Raw genomic sequence first — 21740 nt, 5'->3', positions numbered from 1 at the left:
TGCGGAGCACAGGCTCCGGACACGCAGGTTCAGCGGCTATGGCTCATGGGCCAAGCTGCTCCGTGGCATGTGGGATATTCCCGGACTGGGGCACGAACCTGCGTCCCCTGAATCGACAGGCAGACTCTCAACCACTGCGCCACCAGGGAAGCCCGGTCACCTTATTTTTTTATAAAGGAGGCAAGAATATACAATGGAGAAAAGACAGCCTCTTCATTAAGTGGTGCTGGGAAAACTGGACAGCTACATGTAAAAGAATGAAATTAGAACCATACACAAAAATAAATTCAAAATGGATTAAAGACCTAAATGTAAGGCCAGACACTATAAAACTCTTAGAAGAAAACATAGGCAGAACACTCTATGACATAAATCACAGCAAGATCCTTTTTGACCCACCTCCTAGAGAAATGGAAGTAAAAACAAAAATAAACAAATGGGACCTAATGAAACTTAAAAGCTTTTGCACAGCAAAGGAAACTATAAACAAGACGAGAAGACAACCCTCAGAATGGGAGAAAATACTTACAAATGAAGCAACTGACAAAGGATTAATCTCTAAAATTTACAAGCAGCTCAATATCAAAAAAACAAACAACCCAATCCAAAAATGGGCAGAAGACCTAAATAGACATTTCTCCAAAGAAGATATACAGATTGCCAACAAACACATGAAAGGATGCTCAACATCACTAATCATTAGAGAAATGCAAATCAGAACTACAATGAGGTATCACCTCACACCAGTCAGAATGGCCACCATCAAAAAATCTACAAACAATAAATGCTGGAGAGGGTGTGGAGAAAAGGGAACCCTCTTGCACTGTTGGTGGGAATGTAAATTGATACAACCACTGTGGAGAACGGTATAGAGGTTCCTTCAAAAACTAAAAATAGAACTACCATACAACCCAGCAATCCCACTACTGGGCATATACCCTGAGAAAACCATAATTCAAAAAGAGTCATGTACCACAAAGTTCACTGCAGCTCTTTTTACAATAGCCAGGACATGGAAGCAACCTAAGTGTCCATCGACAAAGAAGATGTGGCACATATAAACAATGGAATATTACTCAGCCATAAAAAGAAACGAAACTGAGTTATTTGTAGTGTGGTGGGTGGACCTAGAGTCTGTCATACAGAGTGAAGTAAGTTAGAAAGAGAAAAACAAATACCGTATGCTAACACATATATATGGAATCTAAAAAAAAAAAATGGTTCTGAAGAATCTAGGGGCAGGACAGGAATAAAGAAGCAGACATAGAGAATGGACTTGAGGACGTGGGGAGGGGGAAGGGTAAGCTGGGATGAAGTGGGAGAGTGGCATTGACATATATACACTACCAAATGTAAAATAGATAGCTAGTGTGAAGCAGCTGCATAGCACAGGGAGATGAGCTCGGTGCTTTGTGACCACCTAGAGGGGTGGGATACGGAGGATGGGAGGGAGACGCAAGAGGGAGGAGATATGGGGATACATGTATGTGTATAGCTCATTCACTTTGCTATAAAGCAGAAACTAACACAACATTGTAAAGCAAGTACACTCCTGTAAAGATGTTAAAAAAAAGAAAAGATGAGGCTCTCTTGATAAACCTTTAGCCAGACACATCAAGAAAAAGAGGGAAAGGACTCAAATCAATAAAATTAGAAATGAAAAAGGAGAAGTTACAGCAGACACCACAGAAATACAAAGCATCGTAAGAGACTACTACAAGCAGCTCTGTGCCAATAAAATGGACAACCTGGAAGAAATGGACAAATTCTTAGAAAGGTATAACCTTCCAAAACTGCACCAGGAAAAAATAGAAAATATGAACAGACCAATCACAAGTAATAAAATTGAAACTGTGATTTAAAATCTTCCAACAGGAGCTTCACTGGTGGCACAGTGGTTAAGAATCTGCCTGCCAATGCAGGGGACACAGGTTCGAGCCCTGGTCTGGGAAGATCTCACATGGCGCGGAGCAATGAAGCCCGTGCACCACACCTGCTGAAGCCCACATGCCTAGAGCCCATGCTCCTCAACAAGAGAAGCCACTGCAATGAGAAGCCTGCGCACCATAACAAAGAACAGCCCCTGCTCGCCGCAACTAGAGAAAGCCTGCATGCAGCAACGAAGACCCAACGCAGCCAAAAATAAATGAGAAAAAAACCCACAAAAGAATCACATATTAAAAAATATATGTATATTCCAACAAACAAAAGTCCACGACCAGATGGCTTCACAGGTGAATTCTGTCAAACATTTAGAGAAGAGCTAACACCCATCCTTCTCAAACTCTTCCAAAAAACTGCAGAGAAAGGAGCACTCTCAAACTCATTCTGTGAAGCCACTATCACCCTGATAACAAAACCAGATAAAGATGTCACAAAAAAAGAAAACTACAGGCCAATATCACTGATGAATATAGAGCAAAATCCTCAACAAAATGCTAGCAAACAGAATCCAACAGCACATGAAAAGAATCATACATCACGATCAAGTGGGATTTATCCCAGGGATGCAAGGATTCTTCAATATACGCAAATCAATTAATGTGATATACCATATTAACAAACTGAAGAAGAAAACACCATATGATCATCTCAAGATGCAGAAAAAGCTTTTGACAAAATTCAACACCCATGTATGATAACTCTCCAGAAAGTGGGCATAGAGGGAACCTACGTCAACATAATAAAGGCCATATACGGGGCTTCCCTGGTGGCGCAGTGGTTGAGAGTCCGCCTGCCGATGCGGGGGACGCGGGTTCGTGCCCCGGTCTGGGAGGGCCCTGCATGCCGCAGAGCGGCTGGGCCCGTGGGCCGTGGCCGCTGGGCCTGCGCGTCCAGAGCCTGTGCTCCGCGACGGGAGGGGCCACGGCAGTGGGAGGCCCGCGTACCGAAAAAATAAAAAATAAAGGCTATATACGACAAACCCACAGCAAACATCATTCTCAATCGTGAAAAACTGAAAGCATTTCCTCTAAGATCAGGAAAAGGACAAGGATGTCCACTCTCGCCACTATTATTTAACATAGTTTTGGAAGTCCTAGCCACGGCAATCAGAGAAGAAATAGAAATAAAAGGAATACAAATTGGAAAAGAAGAAGTAAAACTGCCACTGTTTGCAGATGACGTGATACTATACATAGAGAATCCTAAACATGCCACCAGAAAACTACTAGAGCTGATCAATGAATTTGGCAAAGCTGCAGGATACAAAATTAATGCACAGAAATCTCTTGCATTCCTATACACTAATGATGAAAAATCTGAAAGAGAAATTAAGGAACCACTCCCATTTACCACTGCAACAAAAAGAATAAAATACCTAGGAATAAACCTACCTAAGGAGACAAAAGACCTGTACGCAGAAAACTGTAAGATACTGATGAAAGAAATCAAAGATGACACAAACAGATGGAGAGATATACCATGTTCTTGGATTGGAAGAATCAATATTATGAAGATGACCATACTACCCAAAGCAACCTGCAGATTCAATGCAATCCCTATCAAATTACCAGTGGCATTTTTTTACAGAACTAGAACATAAAATCTTAAAATGTGTATGGAGCCACAAAAGACCCTGAATAGCCAAAGCAGTCTTGAGGGAAAAAAACGGAGCTGGAGGAATCAGACTCCCTGACTTCAGACTGTACCTCAAAGCTACAGTAATCAAGACAATATGGTACTGGCACAAGAACAGAAATATAGATTAATGGAACAGGATAGAAAGCCCAGAGATAAACCCATGCACCTGTGGTCAACTGATCTATAGCAAAGGAGGCAAGAACATACAATGGAGAAAAGAGAGTCTCTTCAATAAGTGGTGCTGGGAAAACTGGACAGCTACATGTAAAAGAATGAAACTGGAACATTCCCTAACACCATACGTAAACAAATCAAAGGACAAAGGATTAATCTCCAAAATATATAAACAACTTATGCAGCTCAATATTAAAAAAACAAACAACTCAATCCAAAAATGGGCAGAAGTCCTAAATAGACACTTCCCCAAAGAAGAGAGAAGAAGCACATGAAAAGCTGCTCAACATCACTAATTATTAGAGAAATGCAAATAAAAACTACAATGAGGTATCACCTCACACCGGTTAGAATGGGCATCATCAGAAAATCTACAAACAACAAATGCTGGAGAGGGTGTGGAGAAAAGGGAACCCTCTTGCACTGTCGGTGGGAATGTAAATTGATACAGCCACTATGGAGGACAGTATGGAGGTTCCTTAAAAAACTAAAAATAGAAATACCAGATTTCTAGAATTCTAGAATTACCAGAATTACCAGATGGCCCAGCGATCCCATTACTGGGCATATACCCAGAGAAAACCATAATTCAATAAAACACATGCACCCCAATGTTCATTGCAGAACTATTTGCAATAGCCAGGTCATGGAAGCAACCTAAATGCCCATCGACAGACGAATGGATAAAGAAGATGTGGTACATATATACAATGGAATATTACTCAGCCATAAAAAGGAATGAAATTGGGTCATTTGTAGAGACGTGGATGGATCTAGAGACTGTCATACAGAGTGAAGTAAGTCAGAAAGAAAAACAAATATCGTATATTAATGCATATATGTGGAACCTAGAAAAATGGTACAGATGAACTGGTTTGTAGGGCAGAAATAGAGACACAGATGTAGAGAACAAATGTATGGACACCAAGGGGGGAAAGTGGCACGGGGGAGTGGTGGTGGTGGGACGAATTGGGAGATTGGGATTGACATATATATGCTAATATGTATAATATAGATAACTGATAAGAACCTGCTGTATAAAAAAATAAAATTAAATTAAAAAATTTTTTTAAAAAAAGGATGAGGTTCTCTAAGTACTTCAAGGCACCTTACTGACTTGATTCAGAGAGATGTCACTAGTGCAGTGCTTTATAACCAGGGGTGTCTACAGGGACAATAACAGGGATGAAGAGCTGAGTTTTTTTCAGTATTTACCAACACCTAACCTAGGAAGTTAATACATGTAATAAGACCAAATAAGTCTGGTTTCCTTGCTCTTGCTAGGATGTAATTTAAATGCTTTATTGTCACTTTGAGAATTTGAGAATCTTAAGCAGAAGTTCTGACATAATTTTTAATAATTAAAAATGGGAACATAAATAAATGCGATTTTTATTTTTGGCAGATAGTCTATCAAAACATGAGGCTTATGGTAGAAACGTGATAAAAGGGACTTGTGCTGGTAAAATTTGGAGGCATTCTTGTCCATTTTGTAGATGTATAAACTGAAACCCAGGGAGGTGAGATGACTGTCCCAGGGTCACACAGCAAGATAGTGGTAGAATGGAGAATGGAACTCTGGTTTCCTGATTCTGGACTATTTTAAAATATGTTGCACATAAAATATTTCAGACACACACACAAAACTATAAAAAATTATACAATGATCAAACATGTCCCTACAACCAGCCTAAGAAAGAAAACATTGCCAGTACAGTTGAAGCCCTCCTGGGCACCTCTCTTTGATCACATGCCCTTCCTCTTCTACTCCCCTCTCCACCCCATTCCCACCACCACCAAGGTGTAAGCACTATCCTGAAGTCAGTGTTTAATCCCATGTGTCTCTTGCTGCAGTATATGCTTTTTAGTGCCTTCTTGACCTACGTCTGCTCCCCCATCTCTCACCCAGTATTGCTCCCCATCAGTCTAAAGCCAGCCTAAGAATGAGAGAAGTTTTATAGTGGGAAGAGGGAAAACCCATAGAAAAGTCCTCCCTAGTCTCACAGATTAGTCCCAAGTGAGGGTCTGCTCTCCCATTTTACCCCTTTTCCATCTGTAATCACACAGCTCCCTTGAGCTGGGAATAATGGACTGGCCATCTGAGCCACATGTTGGTTTGGGGCCTGAAGGAATATATTTTTTCTCGTTTCTAAAATACCAATTTCTTGTCATGGGAGCTCCACATCTCAAACAGGAGTATAAGCAAAGGTTTGGGAACCCAGACAGACCAAGCCCACTGAAGGAGGAAGCAGCCAGAGAGGGAAATCAATTGCCGATGGATAAATAAATAGCCTGGCCTCAGGGACCAAAGTTCTTATTGACACAGCCTCCCAGTGTTTACCTGGGAAGTGGGGGAGAGAGCCACCTACTGCTTACCCCCATACACACGCCACCTTTCCTCGGAGCACTGTGCCTGGCAGGGCACCAGATCAGAGCACCCTCCCAAGTTTAGGGCAGTGCCAGAGGTGGTAACTCTTGTGGTTATTGCAAACCTTGAGCTTCAGCTGTGTCTCAAGAGGTCACCACAGTCTAAGCTGGGCTCTCCTACCCTCCTCATCCTAGGGCTCCTCCTCCTTGCTCTACTTTGGGAACCCCTGTTGATAATAATGCATGCAATGGGAAGACTGGGACAAGAGAACGAGAATTTAGCCCCACCCCTGCCTCTAACTTCTGTATGTCATTGACATCTCAGCAGTTTCCTTTTCTGTGAGAGCAGACTTGGAGCCATAAGGTTCCTCTGTAGCTCTGAGTCTGCAGCCTTCAGGTGTGCTTCCCTTCCTGTCTTTTTCATTTTATTTGCATTATTGTTTGCATGTGGTTCCACATTATGTGTTAGTTTGTACTTTTACCCCTTAGGCCTGAAATAACTTTCCTCCAGTTGTCACTTGGTATAGTAGAAGAGCACTGGACTGTGGGAGTCAGGACACCTGGACTCTGGTTCTACCACTGCCTGGTTATATAACCCTGGGCGAGTCACTTAGCTTCTCCACATCTGTTTGTTCCTCTGCACAGTGGGGTTGATATTTGTCTCGTCCAGCTTTTATGGGCTTGTTAGGATCAAATGAGACTGTGTATGTGAAATTACTGGGGAAGAGGCCAGAGTATATTTTCGTAGGCTTTTAGGACAGGCAGACCAATCCTTGAATACCGCCTCTGCCATTTACTGACAGTTCACCTCTTTGAGCCTGTTTTTCCATTTATAAAATAGGACCAAACCCTACCTCAGGTGTGTGAGGATAAACGACACCAGGTACTTAAAGCACTGAGAATAGTGTCCGGCACGTTGTTAAGCATCCAGTGGATGACAGTATAGGTCTCTGTTCTTCACTTCCTTGTTGGCCAGCTGGAGTGAGGTCCAGGAACAAACCCAGGCTGGAATAAGAGGCTGTATTTTTCTCCCTCAGGAATGAACCAACATTTTCCAAGTATTTACTTGCTAAATGCTTCCCCATATAAGATTTCTATCAATCTTCTCAACAATTGGGTAAGGTGGATGTCATTATTGCTAGTTATAGATAATGAACGAAAGCTCAACAAAGTTAAGTGACTGGACCCAGTCACACAGCCAGTAAGTAGTAGAACCTGGACAAGAACCCAAGCCTTCTGAATCCAAATTCTGCATTTTTTCCATCAGCTCATAAATATGTAAACAAAAACTAAAGGAAATTGTGGAAACTAACCTTTTCCTATGTTTTTTCAAGTTAACGTTGGTGAGGACTGTCCGGTATTTGATGGCCTCTTTGAGTTCTGTCAGCTATCTACTGGTGGCTCTGTGGGTAAGGAATATACATCCCTCCTTAAAGGCTGTGCTGGGTTGTACTAGTGAGGTCTGTCTTTTAGGCCACTATCCCAGTGAGGCTGACCTGTGACCATGTAAAATGGTCCTGTGAGTTTTTACCTGAGGTCTTGAAAATGTCCTGGTTTAGTCCCAGCCCAGGTTCAATCTGACATGGTACAGACAGGTGTCCTTGGCTGTCCTCTCCTACCAAGACATCCTATATACAGGAACTCTCTGCAGACCTCATGGGCTTGTTGAGATGCTGTACATAAAAGTAACTTGTGAACTGCACAGTGCTATAAAAATGGGAAGTGTCATCATCTGTCTTACAAAAGAGTATGGTAATTACCTTTGGAGGTCAGAAATACTCCCCACGCATCTCCCACTTCCATTTGTAATGTCTAGATTACCTCCAGGATCACTCTACGCTTTCTTTTTTTTTTCTTTTAAAATTTAGGAAGTTTTTTTTTTTTTTTTAATTAATTAATTTTGGCTGCACTGGGTCTTAGTTGCAGCGTGCGGGATCTTTAGTTACGGCATGCATGCGAGATCTAGTTCCCCAACAGGGGATCGAACCTGGGCCCCCTGCATTGGGAGCGTGGAGTCTTACCCACTGGACCACCAGGGAAGTCCCACTCTACCCTTTTTTAACAAATGTTTATTTTTCTATGATCATTGTTTTTTCTCCTCCCCCCTCGCTACCACCTCCTAATGTAATCTCAGAAAACAAAGAAGTGCACAGGGAAAAAAACTGACTACAATCACACTGTCCACAGATAACCATCATTACCATTTTGGTGTTTGTACATCCATGCTGTTTTCTGTGTGCATATATCTGGACATAACATATATACATCTGTATTTTACAAAAAATGTGTCATATATATGTACAGTTTTGTGCCTACATTTTTTACTCAGTAAATCATTTTATTTATTTAATTTTTTAATTTATTTATTTTTGGCCACTCCATGTGGCTTGGGGGATCTTAGTTCCCTGACCAGGGCTTGAACCCCGGTCCCCAGCAGTGGAAGCGTGGAGTCCTAACCACTGGACCGCCAGGGAATTCCCTCTATGTTTTTTTTTGTTTGTTTGTTTTTTTGGGGTACACGGGCCTCTCACTGCTGTGGCCTCTCCCGTTGTGGAGCACAGGCTCCGGACACGCAGGCTCAGCGGCCATGGCTCACGGGCCCAGCCGCTTCGTGGCATGTGGGATCTTCCCGGACCGGGGCACGAACCTGTGTCTCCTGCATCGGCAGGCGGACTCTTAACCACTGCGCCACCAGGGAAGCCCCTCTTCAAAACGTTTTGACCATGCACCACATTTAGAAGTATTTACACTTGCAATCCAGGTTATGCATGCATGTGCACAACACCCTCTCTCACTCTGAAGCCAGTTTCACAAAACAGTGGTTACCTTTACTATTATTCTGATATTTTTATTCTAGTCTGTCTCATTTAAAAATATATATACTAATCATAACCCATTAAACCAGTTTTAAGGCCTACTAGTGAGTTACCACCTTCAGTTTGGAAAACAGTTTTTTTAGAGTAGCCAATATCATGTTTATTCCTATTGGAATAGGGTAGGGGGAGAGGACTGGCTTGTGAATTGTACAATACAGCTGTTGAATAGGCAGGTCCTACCTCTCACTGGGTTCCCTTGGCTTCTTGGAGGAAAGGGAGAGAGTGGCTTGATAACAGGCTTGTGTTCTTTCTTCCCACGTCCAGCAAGTGCCGTGAAACTTAATAAGCAGCAGACGGACATCGCTGTGAATTGGGCTGGGGGCCTACACCATGCAAAGAAGTCCGAGGCATCTGGCTTCTGTTACGTCAATGATATCGTCTTGGCCATCCTGGAACTGCTAAAGTATGCCTTCCTGGCCTTGTCTCTTGGAGGAGCACCTTAGGCCAGGTTCCCATTTCCCCCTCCCCCGGGCTTGCCTCCCTAGTTTGCTTTTCCTAGCAGTGTGCTGGCTAGGATGTGTTCGGTGAGTGTCTCTGGCCATCCTCTCCTTGACGGGGTCTTGATTTGATCTGAGCCCACGGCAAGATCAGGGGCAGGCGCTGCTCAGATCCTGCCTCCAGAGTGTCCCTGTGTGGCTGGAGTTGACCCTGGCTGTAGAGTAGGAAGATCGGACTTGATCGGCTTGGTCAGGCCTCTGGAGACACCCTGCCGCTCTTCCACCTTCCTTCAGCCAGTTTCCGCGTCTCTGGTGCTTAGAGATACCTGAGGGAGGCAGCCAGCCCGGTAAGCTGGGACCTGGCGCCCTTGGCGCGTCCCACTCCCAAAGAGCCCCCAGAACCCCCTGACCCCCTTCTGATCCTAGGTATCACCAGAGGGTGCTGTATATTGACATTGATATTCACCACGGCGATGGCGTGGAAGAGGCCTTCTATACCACAGACCGAGTCATGACTGTGTCCTTTCATAAATATGGAGAGTACTTCCCAGGAACTGGGGACCTACGGGTGAGAACTCCCTTCAGGGGCCAACCAGCTCACCCTCAGCTGCCAGCTCTTAACTCTCCTATCTCATGTCACCAAAAACCACTTCCTGCGTCTTCTGCCATTCAGAATACCACACCCCAGCCTGGGACACCTGCCATGGTCTCTTTCCCTCTCTTATTCTGGAGGAAGGGAATGATGGTACATAAAGGGTTGGAAGGGATGGGGGTCTCCTGACTATTGCACTTCCCTCCTGGCCACAGCTGAGTTGCATTATACTATTCACATGTCCCAGACAGCTTGAATTTTAGGCTAGAAACATCAGGTTCTCTCCCACGGGCTAGGAATTGGGACCTTTATGGACCATCTCAAGGGTTCTTAATGTTTTTAGGTTACCCTCCCCTTTGACCATCTGACTGAAAGCTATGTACTCTCTCCCCATAAGTACATGAAATTTTACATTTGTTATCAAATAGTTAATAGATGCCTTCTCCTACTGAAGCCCATCCATGGACCTCAGGATAAGAATCCCTGGAAACTGATTCATTAAACTATTCTGCTTTGTGAGAGCATGAATACAATGAAACCAGCCATTTTGCCATGCCAGTGGCCCTTGGGTGAAAAAGTGGCACTAATTCAGTTGTTTGCTGTGGCAAGCATCATAATAACTGAGCCTTTCCAATTTTGAAGAATTCTTCTTCCGTTTCTGCTTTCCTTCCACACCTCCCTAGAGAGGAGAGTGGTGGGTAGAGGAGTGAGCAGTAAAGCGCTCTGGAAAGGAAAGGGTTGTCGTGGGGTGGGTGTTATTTCTATGGTCCAGCCCCCAGCCACCTTTAACCCAGTCCAGGGGGAGAGGTCTCATGCTGTGTGGTAGGATATTCAGTCTCTGGTTCCATAAATGATTCTCAGCCTGGGTGCAGACTCAGTGGTGTGTCCAGAGACGTGAGCTAGACTTGTTCCACCAGTGAGGGGAATGGTGCTAACCTGCTCTGTCCCTGGCCCACCTCATGGGCCCAGCTTATCTCTCTTAGAACCACTGCTTCTTTCCTTAGCCTTCCAGCCCTCATCCTTGAACTTCCTCCTAGCTTCATCATCTTTCAGTTTTACTTTAATGTGCTTCTTGATTAGGATATTGGGGCTGGCAAAGGCAAGTATTACGCTGTTAACTACCCGCTCCGAGATGGGATTGATGACGAGTCCTATGAGGCCATTTTCAAGCCGGTAAGTGGCTTAGGCTTATCCACCACTGGGCTATAAACAGGATTGATCTAAGGGAGGGGTAGCAAAACACCTCCAGTGTACTTCGGGATCTCTCCCCACTGAGAGGCTGGCTGGAAATGAGATGTGTTTGAACCCTGGATTGCATGCTGTGTGGCCAGTTAGGGGAACAAAATTCATCCAGATATTTACTGATGCCTTCTGTGGGTCAGGCCCTCTGCTGGATATAAGAATAGCTAAGACATGATCCATGCCCTTGAAGACCTCACAGTCTGTGGTGTGGGAGGCAAGCACATCCCTGACAGCATGTGGTCAGTGCTGTTTTTGAGGGATGAACATGGGCTGGGGAAAGCGTAGTCAAGATGATTTCACAGAGGTAGTGACATTTGAGCTGGACTTTGAGAAATGAGGAGTTACCCATGTGAAGGAGGCGGGGGCTGGAGGGGAGGGGTGGCATTCAGCAGAGGGAACAGCACCAGCAGAAGCATAGAGGTGCCAATACGTGGTATGTAGGCCAGTATGATGTGAGGGAGGAGTGTTGAAGGATGTGGCGGGAAATGTTTGTCGGGGTCAGTATTTCAAAGGTAGCCTTGAATGCCATGCTGAGGAGTTAAATCTTCACCTGTAAGCAATAAGGAACCATTACTAGAGTAGTAACCTAGTTAGGTTAGGTTAGGTAGTCGTTTAGCAAACACCAGGTGCCTACTGTGTACCTTGTAGTAAGGGCAACAGAAAAGCCTAAGTTATGGTCTCTGTCCTCAGTTACATTAGAATCTAGTGAGAATGAGATAAACAAAAGTGAAGCGCCTCCTCACAGCGTAAGGCTCCAAGTCTGCAGGGCCAAATGCATAGAGCAGACGCAGCTAAGGGCTGCCTCAGAGGGGCTTCTTGGAGCAACGAAAGGAGGGCGAGATCTAGGGAATTGACAAGGAGGTTGTCTTAGGCTCCTTATTAGAGCTAGAAGGCTCTTGGAGATCCTCTCAAATTGGAAAACTGAACAAATTGGGGAAATGAGAAGCCCAGGCTTGTACTCCCTTTTCTCTGAGGGAGAGTGGAAAGGTAGGAGTGAGTGATAAGGAGCCGAAGAAAGTGCTGCACCCACACTTTTCAGCCTGAACCTCAAATAGCTTTTCTTGAGGCTGGTAGTGACCAGGTTGTGTCCTTTCAGGTCATGTCCAAAGTAATGGAGATGTTCCAGCCCAGTGCAGTCGTCTTACAGTGTGGCTCTGACTCCTTGTCTGGTGATCGGTTAGGTTGCTTCAATTTGACCATCAAAGGTGAGGCCAGGTAGCACAGAGACGGGAGGGCAGGGTCCTGCTGGGTGCTCCTGCAACTTGGCACACCTTCTCCCACCAAAGGGCACGCCAAGTGTGTGGAATTTGTGAAGAGCTTCAACCTGCCTATGCTGATGCTGGGAGGAGGTGGCTACACCATTCGTAATGTCGCCCGGTGCTGGACATACGAAACAGCTGTGGCCCTGGACACAGAGATCCCTAATGGTAATAGCTGCAGGGCCAGATTGGGCTGGGCAGCGCAGGAGCTCACGTGCCCCTTTCCCATTGGCTCTACAACCTCTCCTCTTCAGAGTCTGATTCTCCTGCTATCCTCTTGTGGTTTTCAGACCGTAGCTGTCAGTTTTTTTCTGAGTCCTTTAGTTGACCCTGTCCCCTGTCCCTCAGCTGCTGGTCTGGACAAAATTATCAGTGCTTATCTATAGCTTTGGAATTCATACTCTGTAGGGTAACTGGGGTAGTGACTGAGGGAGTGCTCGCAATGAATATTGCCTAAATTTTTCTAAACCAGGGGCTTCAGCCTGCTTCATACACACACACGTGCACGTATGCACACAAACACACCACTGGTGTGGACACTGGAGAATGGCTTTAAAAAAAATTGAAATCCTATAGGTACCCAAGCCTCACCCTATCTTGGAGGCATGCTTCTCTGTTTGATAGTTGGGCTCACAGGTCCAGATAAACCTACAGATGCTTTTCTCAGGGTCCCATGGTGGCCAGTCTCTTAACTCTCTCACCCTCTGCCCCAATTAGAGCTTCCATACAACGACTACTTCGAATACTTTGGACCAGATTTCAAACTTCACATCAGTCCTTCCAATATGACTAACCAGAACACTAATGAGTACCTGGAAAAGATCAAGTGAGTATATCCTCCCCCACACCCCTAACAACATTCCAGGCTCTGGTTGGTCCTTGACCAGAGCCCAGCCACCTCTCTACCATTGGCCATAGACAGCGACTGTTTGAGAACCTGAGAATGCTGCCCCACGCGCCTGGGGTCCAAATGCAGGCCATTCCTGAGGATGCCATTCCAGAGGAGAGTGGCGATGAGGATGAAGAAGACCCTGACAAGCGCATTTCAAGTAAGACCGAGACCCAGGGGCCTCCACCTTCCTACTCCGCAGGCAGTTTTGACTTCCCTCCACTGTTCCTGGCTCCACATTCTCCCCAAGCTGCCCACCTGTTGAGAAACCCAAGTACCTGTGCCTGTAGGGATAATTTAGAGGGTCCAGGTCCCCTTCCCTTGGTGTCTTTTGGGGGAACATGCAAGAAAGCGCTGGGCAGACCCTGAGATAAAGAATCTGCTCTCCCACCCATATTTTCCATTACTTCCCAGTCTGTTCCTCGGACAAACGAATTGCCTGTGAGGAAGAGTTCTCCGACTCTGACGAGGAGGGAGAAGGCGGTCGCAAGAACTCTTCCAACTTCAAAAAAGCCAAGAGAGTCAAAACAGAAGATGAGAAAGAGAAAGACCCAGAAGAGAAGAAAGGTGGGTTTGGGTTGGGCCAGGACTTGGATCTTGAGCCCCAGGCCCTGGAGGAGGAATTTATGTAGGGCACTGGGAGGAGGGAGCTGACTCAGGCCCTGCCAGCTCCTTAGGGCTCTTCTTTAGCTACTTGGGCCTTTCACTGGTTCCCAGAAGTGGCAGGGCCCACAAAAGAATGAAACTCAATTCGTCATCTTCACTGGCTGATTGAGCCCTGCCAGGCTCCAGAGCCAGGGACATGCCTGGGCTCCCCGTGGTCGGGAGCATGGCTCTCACATACCACCCAAGACCTTTTCTCAGTGCTTCACCCCAGTTTCCCAGGGGGCTGCCTCCACCCACCGGGTTCAGGCTGTAGCAGGCTGGGAAACCGGTCCAACCTGTTTGTCCTCTGCAGGGCTCGCTGGGAGGGCCTGGGATGGGCTTTTCTCTCTTTTGTATGTCCAGTGAGCTGTAGTGTTGGGGAAGGGGTTTCAAAGTGGAGATCCCATGGGTCTTTCCAGAGGGGCTGCCCTTGGCCATCCCTGCACTCTTATGTTCTAGAAGTCACAGAAGAGGAGAAAACCAAGGAGGAGAAGCAAGAAGCCAAAGGGTGAGGAAGGAGCTGTCTATCATCTCCCTGGCATTGGAGCACCAGCCCCTTTGTCCCACCACGCTGAGAGGGAAGGCGCAGGGACAGCTGGTCCAGCTTACAAAGGCCTCTTTCAGGGACCAGTCTGTCTGTCTCTGCAGTTCTAGGCAGAGCTAGGAAGCCCCAGCCTTTAGCAGTCACCTGGGCAGCCGGGGTCCTGTGGAAGTCATTGTACCCACACTTTTGCCTTAAAGCCTCTAGGGTGGGTTATCTCATGCCAATCTCTGCTCTCTCCACAGGGTCAAGGAGGAGGTCAAGTTGGCCTGAACAGACCTCTCCAGTTCTGGCTTCTTGCCAAGTTCCCCACCTTTATCCCACAACCCCTCAGATTTTATATTTTCTATTTCTCTGTGTATTTATATAAAAATATATTAAATATAAATATCCCCAGGGACTAGACAGGAACCAGGGCCCTGAGCTCAGGGCACACGTGTTAGGTGAGCTTTTCTAGTAGCTGCCTTGCCACCCATCCCTCCCGAACTCTTTAATTTTGAACCATAACGGATGCCAGGTCTGGGTGGAAGGGATACACTTAAAGCAGCCATAGGACAAAATCTTGAAGTGCCTGCTTTGAAAAGGTGCCCTTATTGAGCATTTTAGAAGGGGTGGCTGGGTCTTCAGGGACTCCCTGTTGTTCTCAGGCTCTTGTCATCAGCCATTCTTAGATTGATTCTGTTCTCATACCTTCCCACTGGCCCCCAGTGAGCCAAGAAACTCACACTGCCTGCCCTCTCTGTCCTCCCCCCAATTCTGCAGATGAAGATTGGTAGTCTAGTTTCCTTTTTGAGATACTATTTTCATTTTTGTGAGAATCTTTGTAATAAAATGGTACATTTCTACACCCTCCTGAGCTTGTCTCCTAGTAGTATCCCTGGGTTCATTTCGACTCCACTTCCCTGCCCTTCTGGTGTCCATGAGGATCTGGGCAACCCCTCAAAAACAAAAGAACCCCACAAACTTACCTGTCTCAGTCCCCCCTCAAGGTTTGAGGTAGACCAGTCTTCTCACCCTACCCCAGAAGACCACTCATTAAAAAGCACCACTAAAGGGACGACATTTATTCCTTTTCCAAATGTTACAGTAAAACCAGGTGGAAGAGAATGGTTTTAGCAGTTAGAAAAAAAAAAATTACAAATCTGGGGTTTGGCCATTAAAAGTTATTTACAACAATGGGAGGGAAAAAAAAAAAAAAAGACAACAAGAAGTTGTTTCACATTACATACCTCCCCCCCACCCCAAAGCTTAATACTTGCTTACCAAGTCAAAAAAGAGACACAGTTGATTCACAAGCTGGAGGTTCGAACTTGAGTAAGACATTTAGAAAAACCTAGACAGGGGCAGTGTCCTCCCCAGCCCAGGGGCCACTAGGCCCAGCACAGGAGACTACAAACAACAGGGGAAGGTGGACACTCAGGGCGTGGGAGTAGGCACCCCCACCTCTGGCTCAGGGATTTGGGGAGTAAACAAAGCCTACTTGGAAAAGAACTGGGGAAGAAAACCAGCAACTGCCTTCTGCACAGGTGGGGACAGGGAAGGAGGCAGGGACAGGGGCAGGAGCATTTCACATCACTAACCTAACTTGGGAAACTGCAAGGGACCATCTTCGACTGGCCTTAAGAGGAAGACCAGATGGATGATGGGAGAATCCACAGGAGGGAGAGGAGGAGAGGGAACGTGGCTAGGGGGCAACAGCCCCTTCCTTTCTGGGCACAGGAAGGCAGCCAGGTCACCAGGTCCAGGCAGTGACCTCACAAGGACAGCACAGTTTTTGCAGCTTAGAGATCACCCACCTGCCCCCACCCAGCTACTCATTCTGCTCACTCGCTGGTGTAGGGCCACTCTCCGGCCCCGAGGGAGTGGATGGCTCTGCGGCCTGGGGCCCTGCCTCTTCTGTGTCTCCTCCCTTGGAGGCAGCGCTAGCCTCTGCCCCTTTGGCCTGGGGCTCCTGGCTCTCAGGGGTGGCAGCATCCTTCCCTTCCAGGGCAGTGCCTTCCTCGCTGCAGGCACCGATCTCCCCCTGCTCCTGCTCTTCCTCTGTGGGTGAGGAGGCAGACGAATCACCCCCTCCCTCCTTCCGATTTCTCTTGAAGGACAGGCCACTCAATTTGAAAGGCTTCTTGAAAGAGAATTTCTTCTTCTTCTTGGGGGTCTCCTTGGGGGGGACCTCCCCCTTGGCCTCAGCGCCCTGGCTAGGGGGTGCCGGCTCGATGGCATCACCAGTGGCCCCGGCTGCCTCCTCTGTTCCGTTCACGGGGGTCGACTCCCCTTCACCTTTGGGGGATAAGTCTCCATTGCTTTTCACGTGGCCGTTCTCCTGCAGGGCAGAGGAGACAGCAATGAGGGCCGGGGCTCTTACTCCCCTCCCCCAGCCCGCCTCTGACCTCTTCCACGCAACGGGGTCCCGACTCGTTCCGCCGCACCCCCAGAGCCTGGTTGTAACCTCACCCCACAGCCGGCATCCCGTCAAACCTCTCCCTCCTGCCCCGCACAGGCGCGCAGGGGCCGCGGCCGACAGGAGGCGCTGGGGTCCCGGGGCCCCCACCCACCTCCCCCGGGGCGCGCTCTCTATTCCGCGCAGGGCCGCCCGCGGCCGCGGATCCCGGGCTGGCGGGCGAGCCGTGCAGCCGATATTGGGCGGGAAGCCGCCCCGGGGCGCTGTTCCCCACACCTGGACGGCCTATTTTCCCAGCCTCCTGCTTTGTGTAAACGGCCCCCACCCACCTCAGGCTCTCCCCACCTCGCGGCTCCTCCCTAAAAAAAGCCGTGGGCTATCGAGGTCGAGTCTGCGGGGGGAGTGCCCTCCCCTCCGGCCCCCGCCCCGCGGCCCCCGGGCGCCCCCTTGGCGCGGCCCAGCAGCGCCTTTGTTCCCCGCGCGGCACTCCGGGCGGCCAGGGGGCAGCGCCGGGGGCCGAGGCCGCGAACAAAGAAGGCGGCGGGGCCCGGCCGGCGCCCCCTCCCCGCCCCTCCCCTTGCTTCGCCCGCGGGGGCTGCGGCGCCGAGAACAAAGGGACCGGGCGGGGGAGGGGGCGCCGCGTGTCCCGGGCCGGACAAAGCGCGCGGCCCCGGCCCGAGGCCCTACAGGGGGCGAGGTACGAGAGGAGGGGGACGAGTCGGGCCGTGCCGAGCGCACCCACCTGTCCGTTGACCTTAGCGGGGGAAGCGCCTGCTGCCTCCTCGGCGGTCACGTCGCCCCGGGGAGCCTTGGAGCTCTGGCTGCCCATGGTGGGGGTTCTGCTGGGGGGCGCCCGGAGCCGCCCCGGGCTCGCGCCGCAGGGGATAGTTCGGTCGGGTGGGCCTGGCCGGCGGAGGGGTGGGGCTCGCGCCTGAGGGGGAGGGGTGTCGGGGGGAAACCTAGCTGCACCCCCGCTCCGTGCCGGACCCGCTAGCAACACCCGCCGCCGCTCCGCTCCGCGCCAGAATGCCGCCCGCCGCCCGCCGAGCCGCCTATATATATGCGCCCGGAGCTCGGGGCGGGGCCGGACATTTAAATGAGCGCCCAATCGAGGGGCGGAGGCGGGCTCAAGTCGCGGGCCCCACTTGAGCGGTGGGCGACGCTGGCGGTCTGGTCTCCCCAACCCGCACGGCTACCGGGGGCAGGTGGGGTCCAGGGTGGGAAGGGGAGAGGCGGGTGCCTGAGGCGAGCCCAGAGGCGAGCCCAGAGGCGAGCTGGGTGGAGGGGGGCTCCTAGAGGAAAGAGGACAGAGCAGTCGTCCCTTCCTCTCACCGCCCACCTCTCAGGTGGACGCCCCAGCTCCTGGAGTGGCCCCCATCGCCTTGGTCCCGCATTGGCAGCCCCTGTCAGTCTCCCCCTAGAACTCTTCGAAGGGCTCACATGCCCAGACTCGTCAGCCGGCTGGTCCAGAGTTATTATGCTCCAGAGAATATGGTCATGGAAGTCGCAGGGCCCCAGCTGGGTTTTGTGCCCCCTCAGGCCGGGAGACCGGTCCGAGGTCCCGCCCACGTGCCTGCCTGTCCAGGGCAGCTTGGGAGGTTTGACCCACCGCAGGGTCACTCTGGTCAGACTGGTGAGGTCGTGCCTCATCCCTCCTCTCAGTCTCTTGGTGGCCCGTCACACTAAGCCCCCACAGATAAGCTCACCTTTGGTCCCTCCTGTTCTCAGCCTGAACCATGACAAAGTCCCATCTGGGGTGGTGCCGTGATCTTGAGGGGCATCTCCATCCCCATTTGAAAGCCGAGGAGCCTGAGGCTCAGAGACCTGGACATAATCTGTCTGACTTCGGTGCTCTCCCTTCACATCTGCTCCCCTACATCAGGGCTCCCCGAAGGGGGGGCGCTCAACAACCCTTAAAACACTCCAGTTCCTGAGGAGGAGGAGCCTTGGATGGCCCCTTCAGGACAGCCCCCAAGCTGCCCAGTCCAGCCGTCAGCCCCGCCTGAGTAGGGGAGCCCGGGGACAGGGGCAGGGGGGAGGAGGCTGGAGACTCTCCAGCTGGAGTCTCCTGCCACTCCCCCTAGCCCAGGCCAGGGGGAATCCCAGAGTCCTGGCTGGCCCCGGTTGTGTGTCTGGCTGCCTGCCCTCGGCCCCCAGGAGGAAGGGGATGGGGGCTGGAGGAAGCAAAGTGTTGCAAAAGCAAGGCTGTGTCCGGGACAGCTCAGCACGTCGCTCGCTTGCTCCTTCCCTCCTACAAGTATGGCCTCCTGGGAGGCCTGAGGCTGTGCGGTGTGGAGACACCCCAGGGACTGAGAAATCAGGAACTCCTACAGATCTGACAACAGAGGGGCGGGGCGGGCTGAGGTGGCTTCTACATACCAACTCACTCCTGTAGCCTCCATCCCCACCCCCACTCTGAGACTACAGAATACTCTCGGCTTCATTAGCACCCCCCATTTTACAGACTAGGACACTGAGGTTCGGAAAGGGAAAGTGACATGTCCAAGGGCACATAGCAGATACCAGTAGCTGAGGCTAAGAGTTTAGAGAGACCTGCAAAAAGGGGCTGGGGGCTGTAAGGAAAGTCCTGGAAGGAGTCTCTGTTGAGATCTGGGGCTGCCTGGTTAGCGTGGGAGGTGAGAAGAGCTAGCTTTGGGGAGAGGAAGGGACACCATGCCCCACGGCAACTCACTGACAGGATGGTGATTTCTCTACCCACTGCCACTAAGGGATGGACGTTGTGACCCACGTCTCTGTCTCGGCCACAATAGGGAGCCCACAATGCTGCCAGGCGCGGCCCGCACCGGCTGGCAGGGCTCAGATGGAGGGTGTGTGAGTCCTGGAGGAGTTGGAGTCCGAGGTTAGGAGCAGATGCTAAGGCTCCCGATTTCCAGGCGCTGCCCCGTGGGGATGAGAGGCAAATCGCCAGGATGATTCCAGGAGGACAGAGGAGCATCAGGGCTAAAGGATCCCGTGTCCCCAGAGCCCCAGAGGGAGGCTGGTCCACAGGGGAGCCCAAGCGTCCCCCACCAGACATCGAAGGAGGCTGGGGAGGGGGCACCTGGGAGCTGAATCCCTCAGCAAATCCAGGTGCCAGCCGAATCCGGCTTCTGGAAGAGGGAAGAGGCTTAGGATGCTGTGGGTGTGAGTGGGGGTGGTATCGCAGACCCCACGGCCTCCTCCATCCACACTCGGCTCCTTCCTCCCCAGCTGCTGCCCGCCCAGACAATGCGCCCATTGTTCTGTATCTCCAGGGGCCTGTGTGCAACTGTGTGTGTCTGTTTTTCTCTGTGTGTGACTGTGTATTGCTCGGTATCTGTCTGTGTGTGAGAGAGACTTTGTGACTCTGTGTATGTGTGTGTGTGTGTGACCAGGTGTGTACTTTTGTAGTTGTGTGAGTCTGCATCTTTGTTTGGCGATGTGTATTTAGGGTGAGAGAGAGAGCCTTGGTGACTCGCGATGACTTTCTGAGTCTTTCTGGGTATGTGCCTGTCTGTCCTTGAGGTTGTGTTGGTGACTGTGTCTGGCTGTGATCGGGTGTGTAACTATGAGTTATGTGCATAAGAGAGTGGCTACTTTGTGTTTGTGTGAGTGGCTGTGTGTGCCTCAGCCAGTCAGGTCGTGATGCTCAGGACCTCTGAGATGTGAGCTTTTGCCAGGGCAGAGTGGCAGGGGAAGGAGGAGTGGGGAAGACAGGGGGGCTCGAGTTTGGATGGCGGAAGCTGCAGAGTCTAGACTGTTTCGCACATCCCCCATCTGTCCCAGTTCTCCAGTAAAGGCTCAGACGCTGGTCCTGTCCTGAGATGCTCCTAGTCCCCATGGACAGAAGGGAATGGGACCCCGGGAGAGCACTGGGTGGGGCTGAAGGAGGGCAGGAGAGAGCACCGCCTCATAGAGAAGGCTGTGGGGACACTTTGAGGCCTCTGAGGAGGGCCCTGTGGTGGTGATCAGGTTAGATGCGAGGTGAGGGGTGAGGGCAGTATCTTGTCAGAAATGGAGGATGGGCCTTCCTAGGGGAGGGACCAGCATATGCCAAGGCCTGGAGAGGGGAGGAGACACCAGGGGATGGCCAGGTACCAGTGGAGGCCTCAGGAATGGTGACTTGGCACGGCACAGTTCCCAGCCCCAGGGTCCCCATCTCCTTCCAGGGAGCATCAGCTGGACTCGGAGACCTTAGTTCTGGCCCCAGGTCCGCCTCCTGCTTTTTTTTTTTTTTTTTTTGCGGTATGCGGGCCTCTCACTGTTGTGGCCTCTCCCATTGCGGAGCACAGGCTCCGGACGGGCAGGCTCAGCGGCCATGGCTCACGGGCCCAGCCGCTCCGCGGCATGTGGGATCCTCCCGGACCGGGGCACAAACCCGTGTCCCCTGCATCGGCAGGCGGACTGTCAACCACTGCGTCACCAGGGAAGCCCCCGCCTCCTGCTTTAACCGTAAGCCAGTCCTTTCTCCTCTTGGGCCTCAGTTTACTCATCTGCACAGTGACAGCTTGGCGTCTGTGATTCACATTCATGGAGACTGGAGTTCCTCCTTCTGCTCCTGCATGGCAGAGCGTCAGCTGTGAGTCACGCAGGGCCCCTGCCCTCAGGGCTTTCCTGGCAACACCTTACAAGGAAAAGAAAGAGCCAGAGCAGGGTCAGATGAGGGGCCTGTGCGGGGGGCACTGGGGATGGAGGAAGGGCTTCGAGGGCACAAAGGGGAACAGCAAATGGTTTGTGTGGGGTGGGGATGAAGGTAGAG

The 21740-nt window shown here is 50.2% G+C and overlaps 2 protein-coding genes across 5 annotated transcripts in view; one reads left to right on the top strand and one right to left on the bottom strand.

Moving 5' to 3' along the window:
- Positions 1-15460, top strand: part of HDAC1 (histone deacetylase 1) — a 40383-nt gene extending 24923 nt beyond the window's left edge. The window contains exons 4-14 of one of the 4 annotated variants that reach the window (XM_019938215.3): positions 7458-7532; positions 9264-9402; positions 9863-10004; positions 11109-11201; positions 12367-12475; positions 12557-12697; positions 13247-13355; positions 13448-13578; positions 13833-13985; positions 14523-14571; positions 14850-15460. In XM_019938215.3, the coding sequence (XP_019793774.1) occupies positions 7458-7532; positions 9264-9402; positions 9863-10004; positions 11109-11201; positions 12367-12475; positions 12557-12697; positions 13247-13355; positions 13448-13578; positions 13833-13985; positions 14523-14571; positions 14850-14877 (1169 nt within the window). In that variant the 3' untranslated portion in view covers positions 14878-15460. The remainder of the gene's footprint in view (positions 1-7457; positions 7533-9263; positions 9403-9862; positions 10005-11108; positions 11202-12366; positions 12476-12556; positions 12698-13246; positions 13356-13447; positions 13579-13832; positions 13986-14522; positions 14572-14849) is intronic. The other 3 variants (XM_073792785.1, XM_073792788.1, XM_073792790.1) reach the window with 3 other exon arrangements.
- A 193-nt stretch (positions 15461-15653) lies between these two features.
- On the bottom strand, positions 15654-18024 carry MARCKSL1 (MARCKS like 1). The gene is made up of 2 exons (XM_033838763.2): positions 17745-18024; positions 15654-16924 (listed from the first exon to the last, which is right to left on the bottom strand). Exons 1-2 carry the CDS (start codon positions 17829-17831, stop codon positions 16415-16417), a joined length of 597 nt encoding a protein of 198 aa, XP_033694654.1. The 5' UTR covers positions 17832-18024; the 3' UTR covers positions 15654-16414.
- Positions 18025-21740: the final 3716 nt, after the last annotated feature.

Source organism: Tursiops truncatus, chromosome 1 (assembly GCF_011762595.2).
Source record: "Tursiops truncatus isolate mTurTru1 chromosome 1, mTurTru1.mat.Y, whole genome shotgun sequence".
In the NCBI taxonomy this organism is placed as follows: Eukaryota; Metazoa; Chordata; class Mammalia; order Artiodactyla; family Delphinidae; genus Tursiops; species Tursiops truncatus.
The sequence above is the reverse complement of the archived record's forward strand: the minus strand, read 5'-3'. Positions and strand labels throughout refer to the sequence as shown.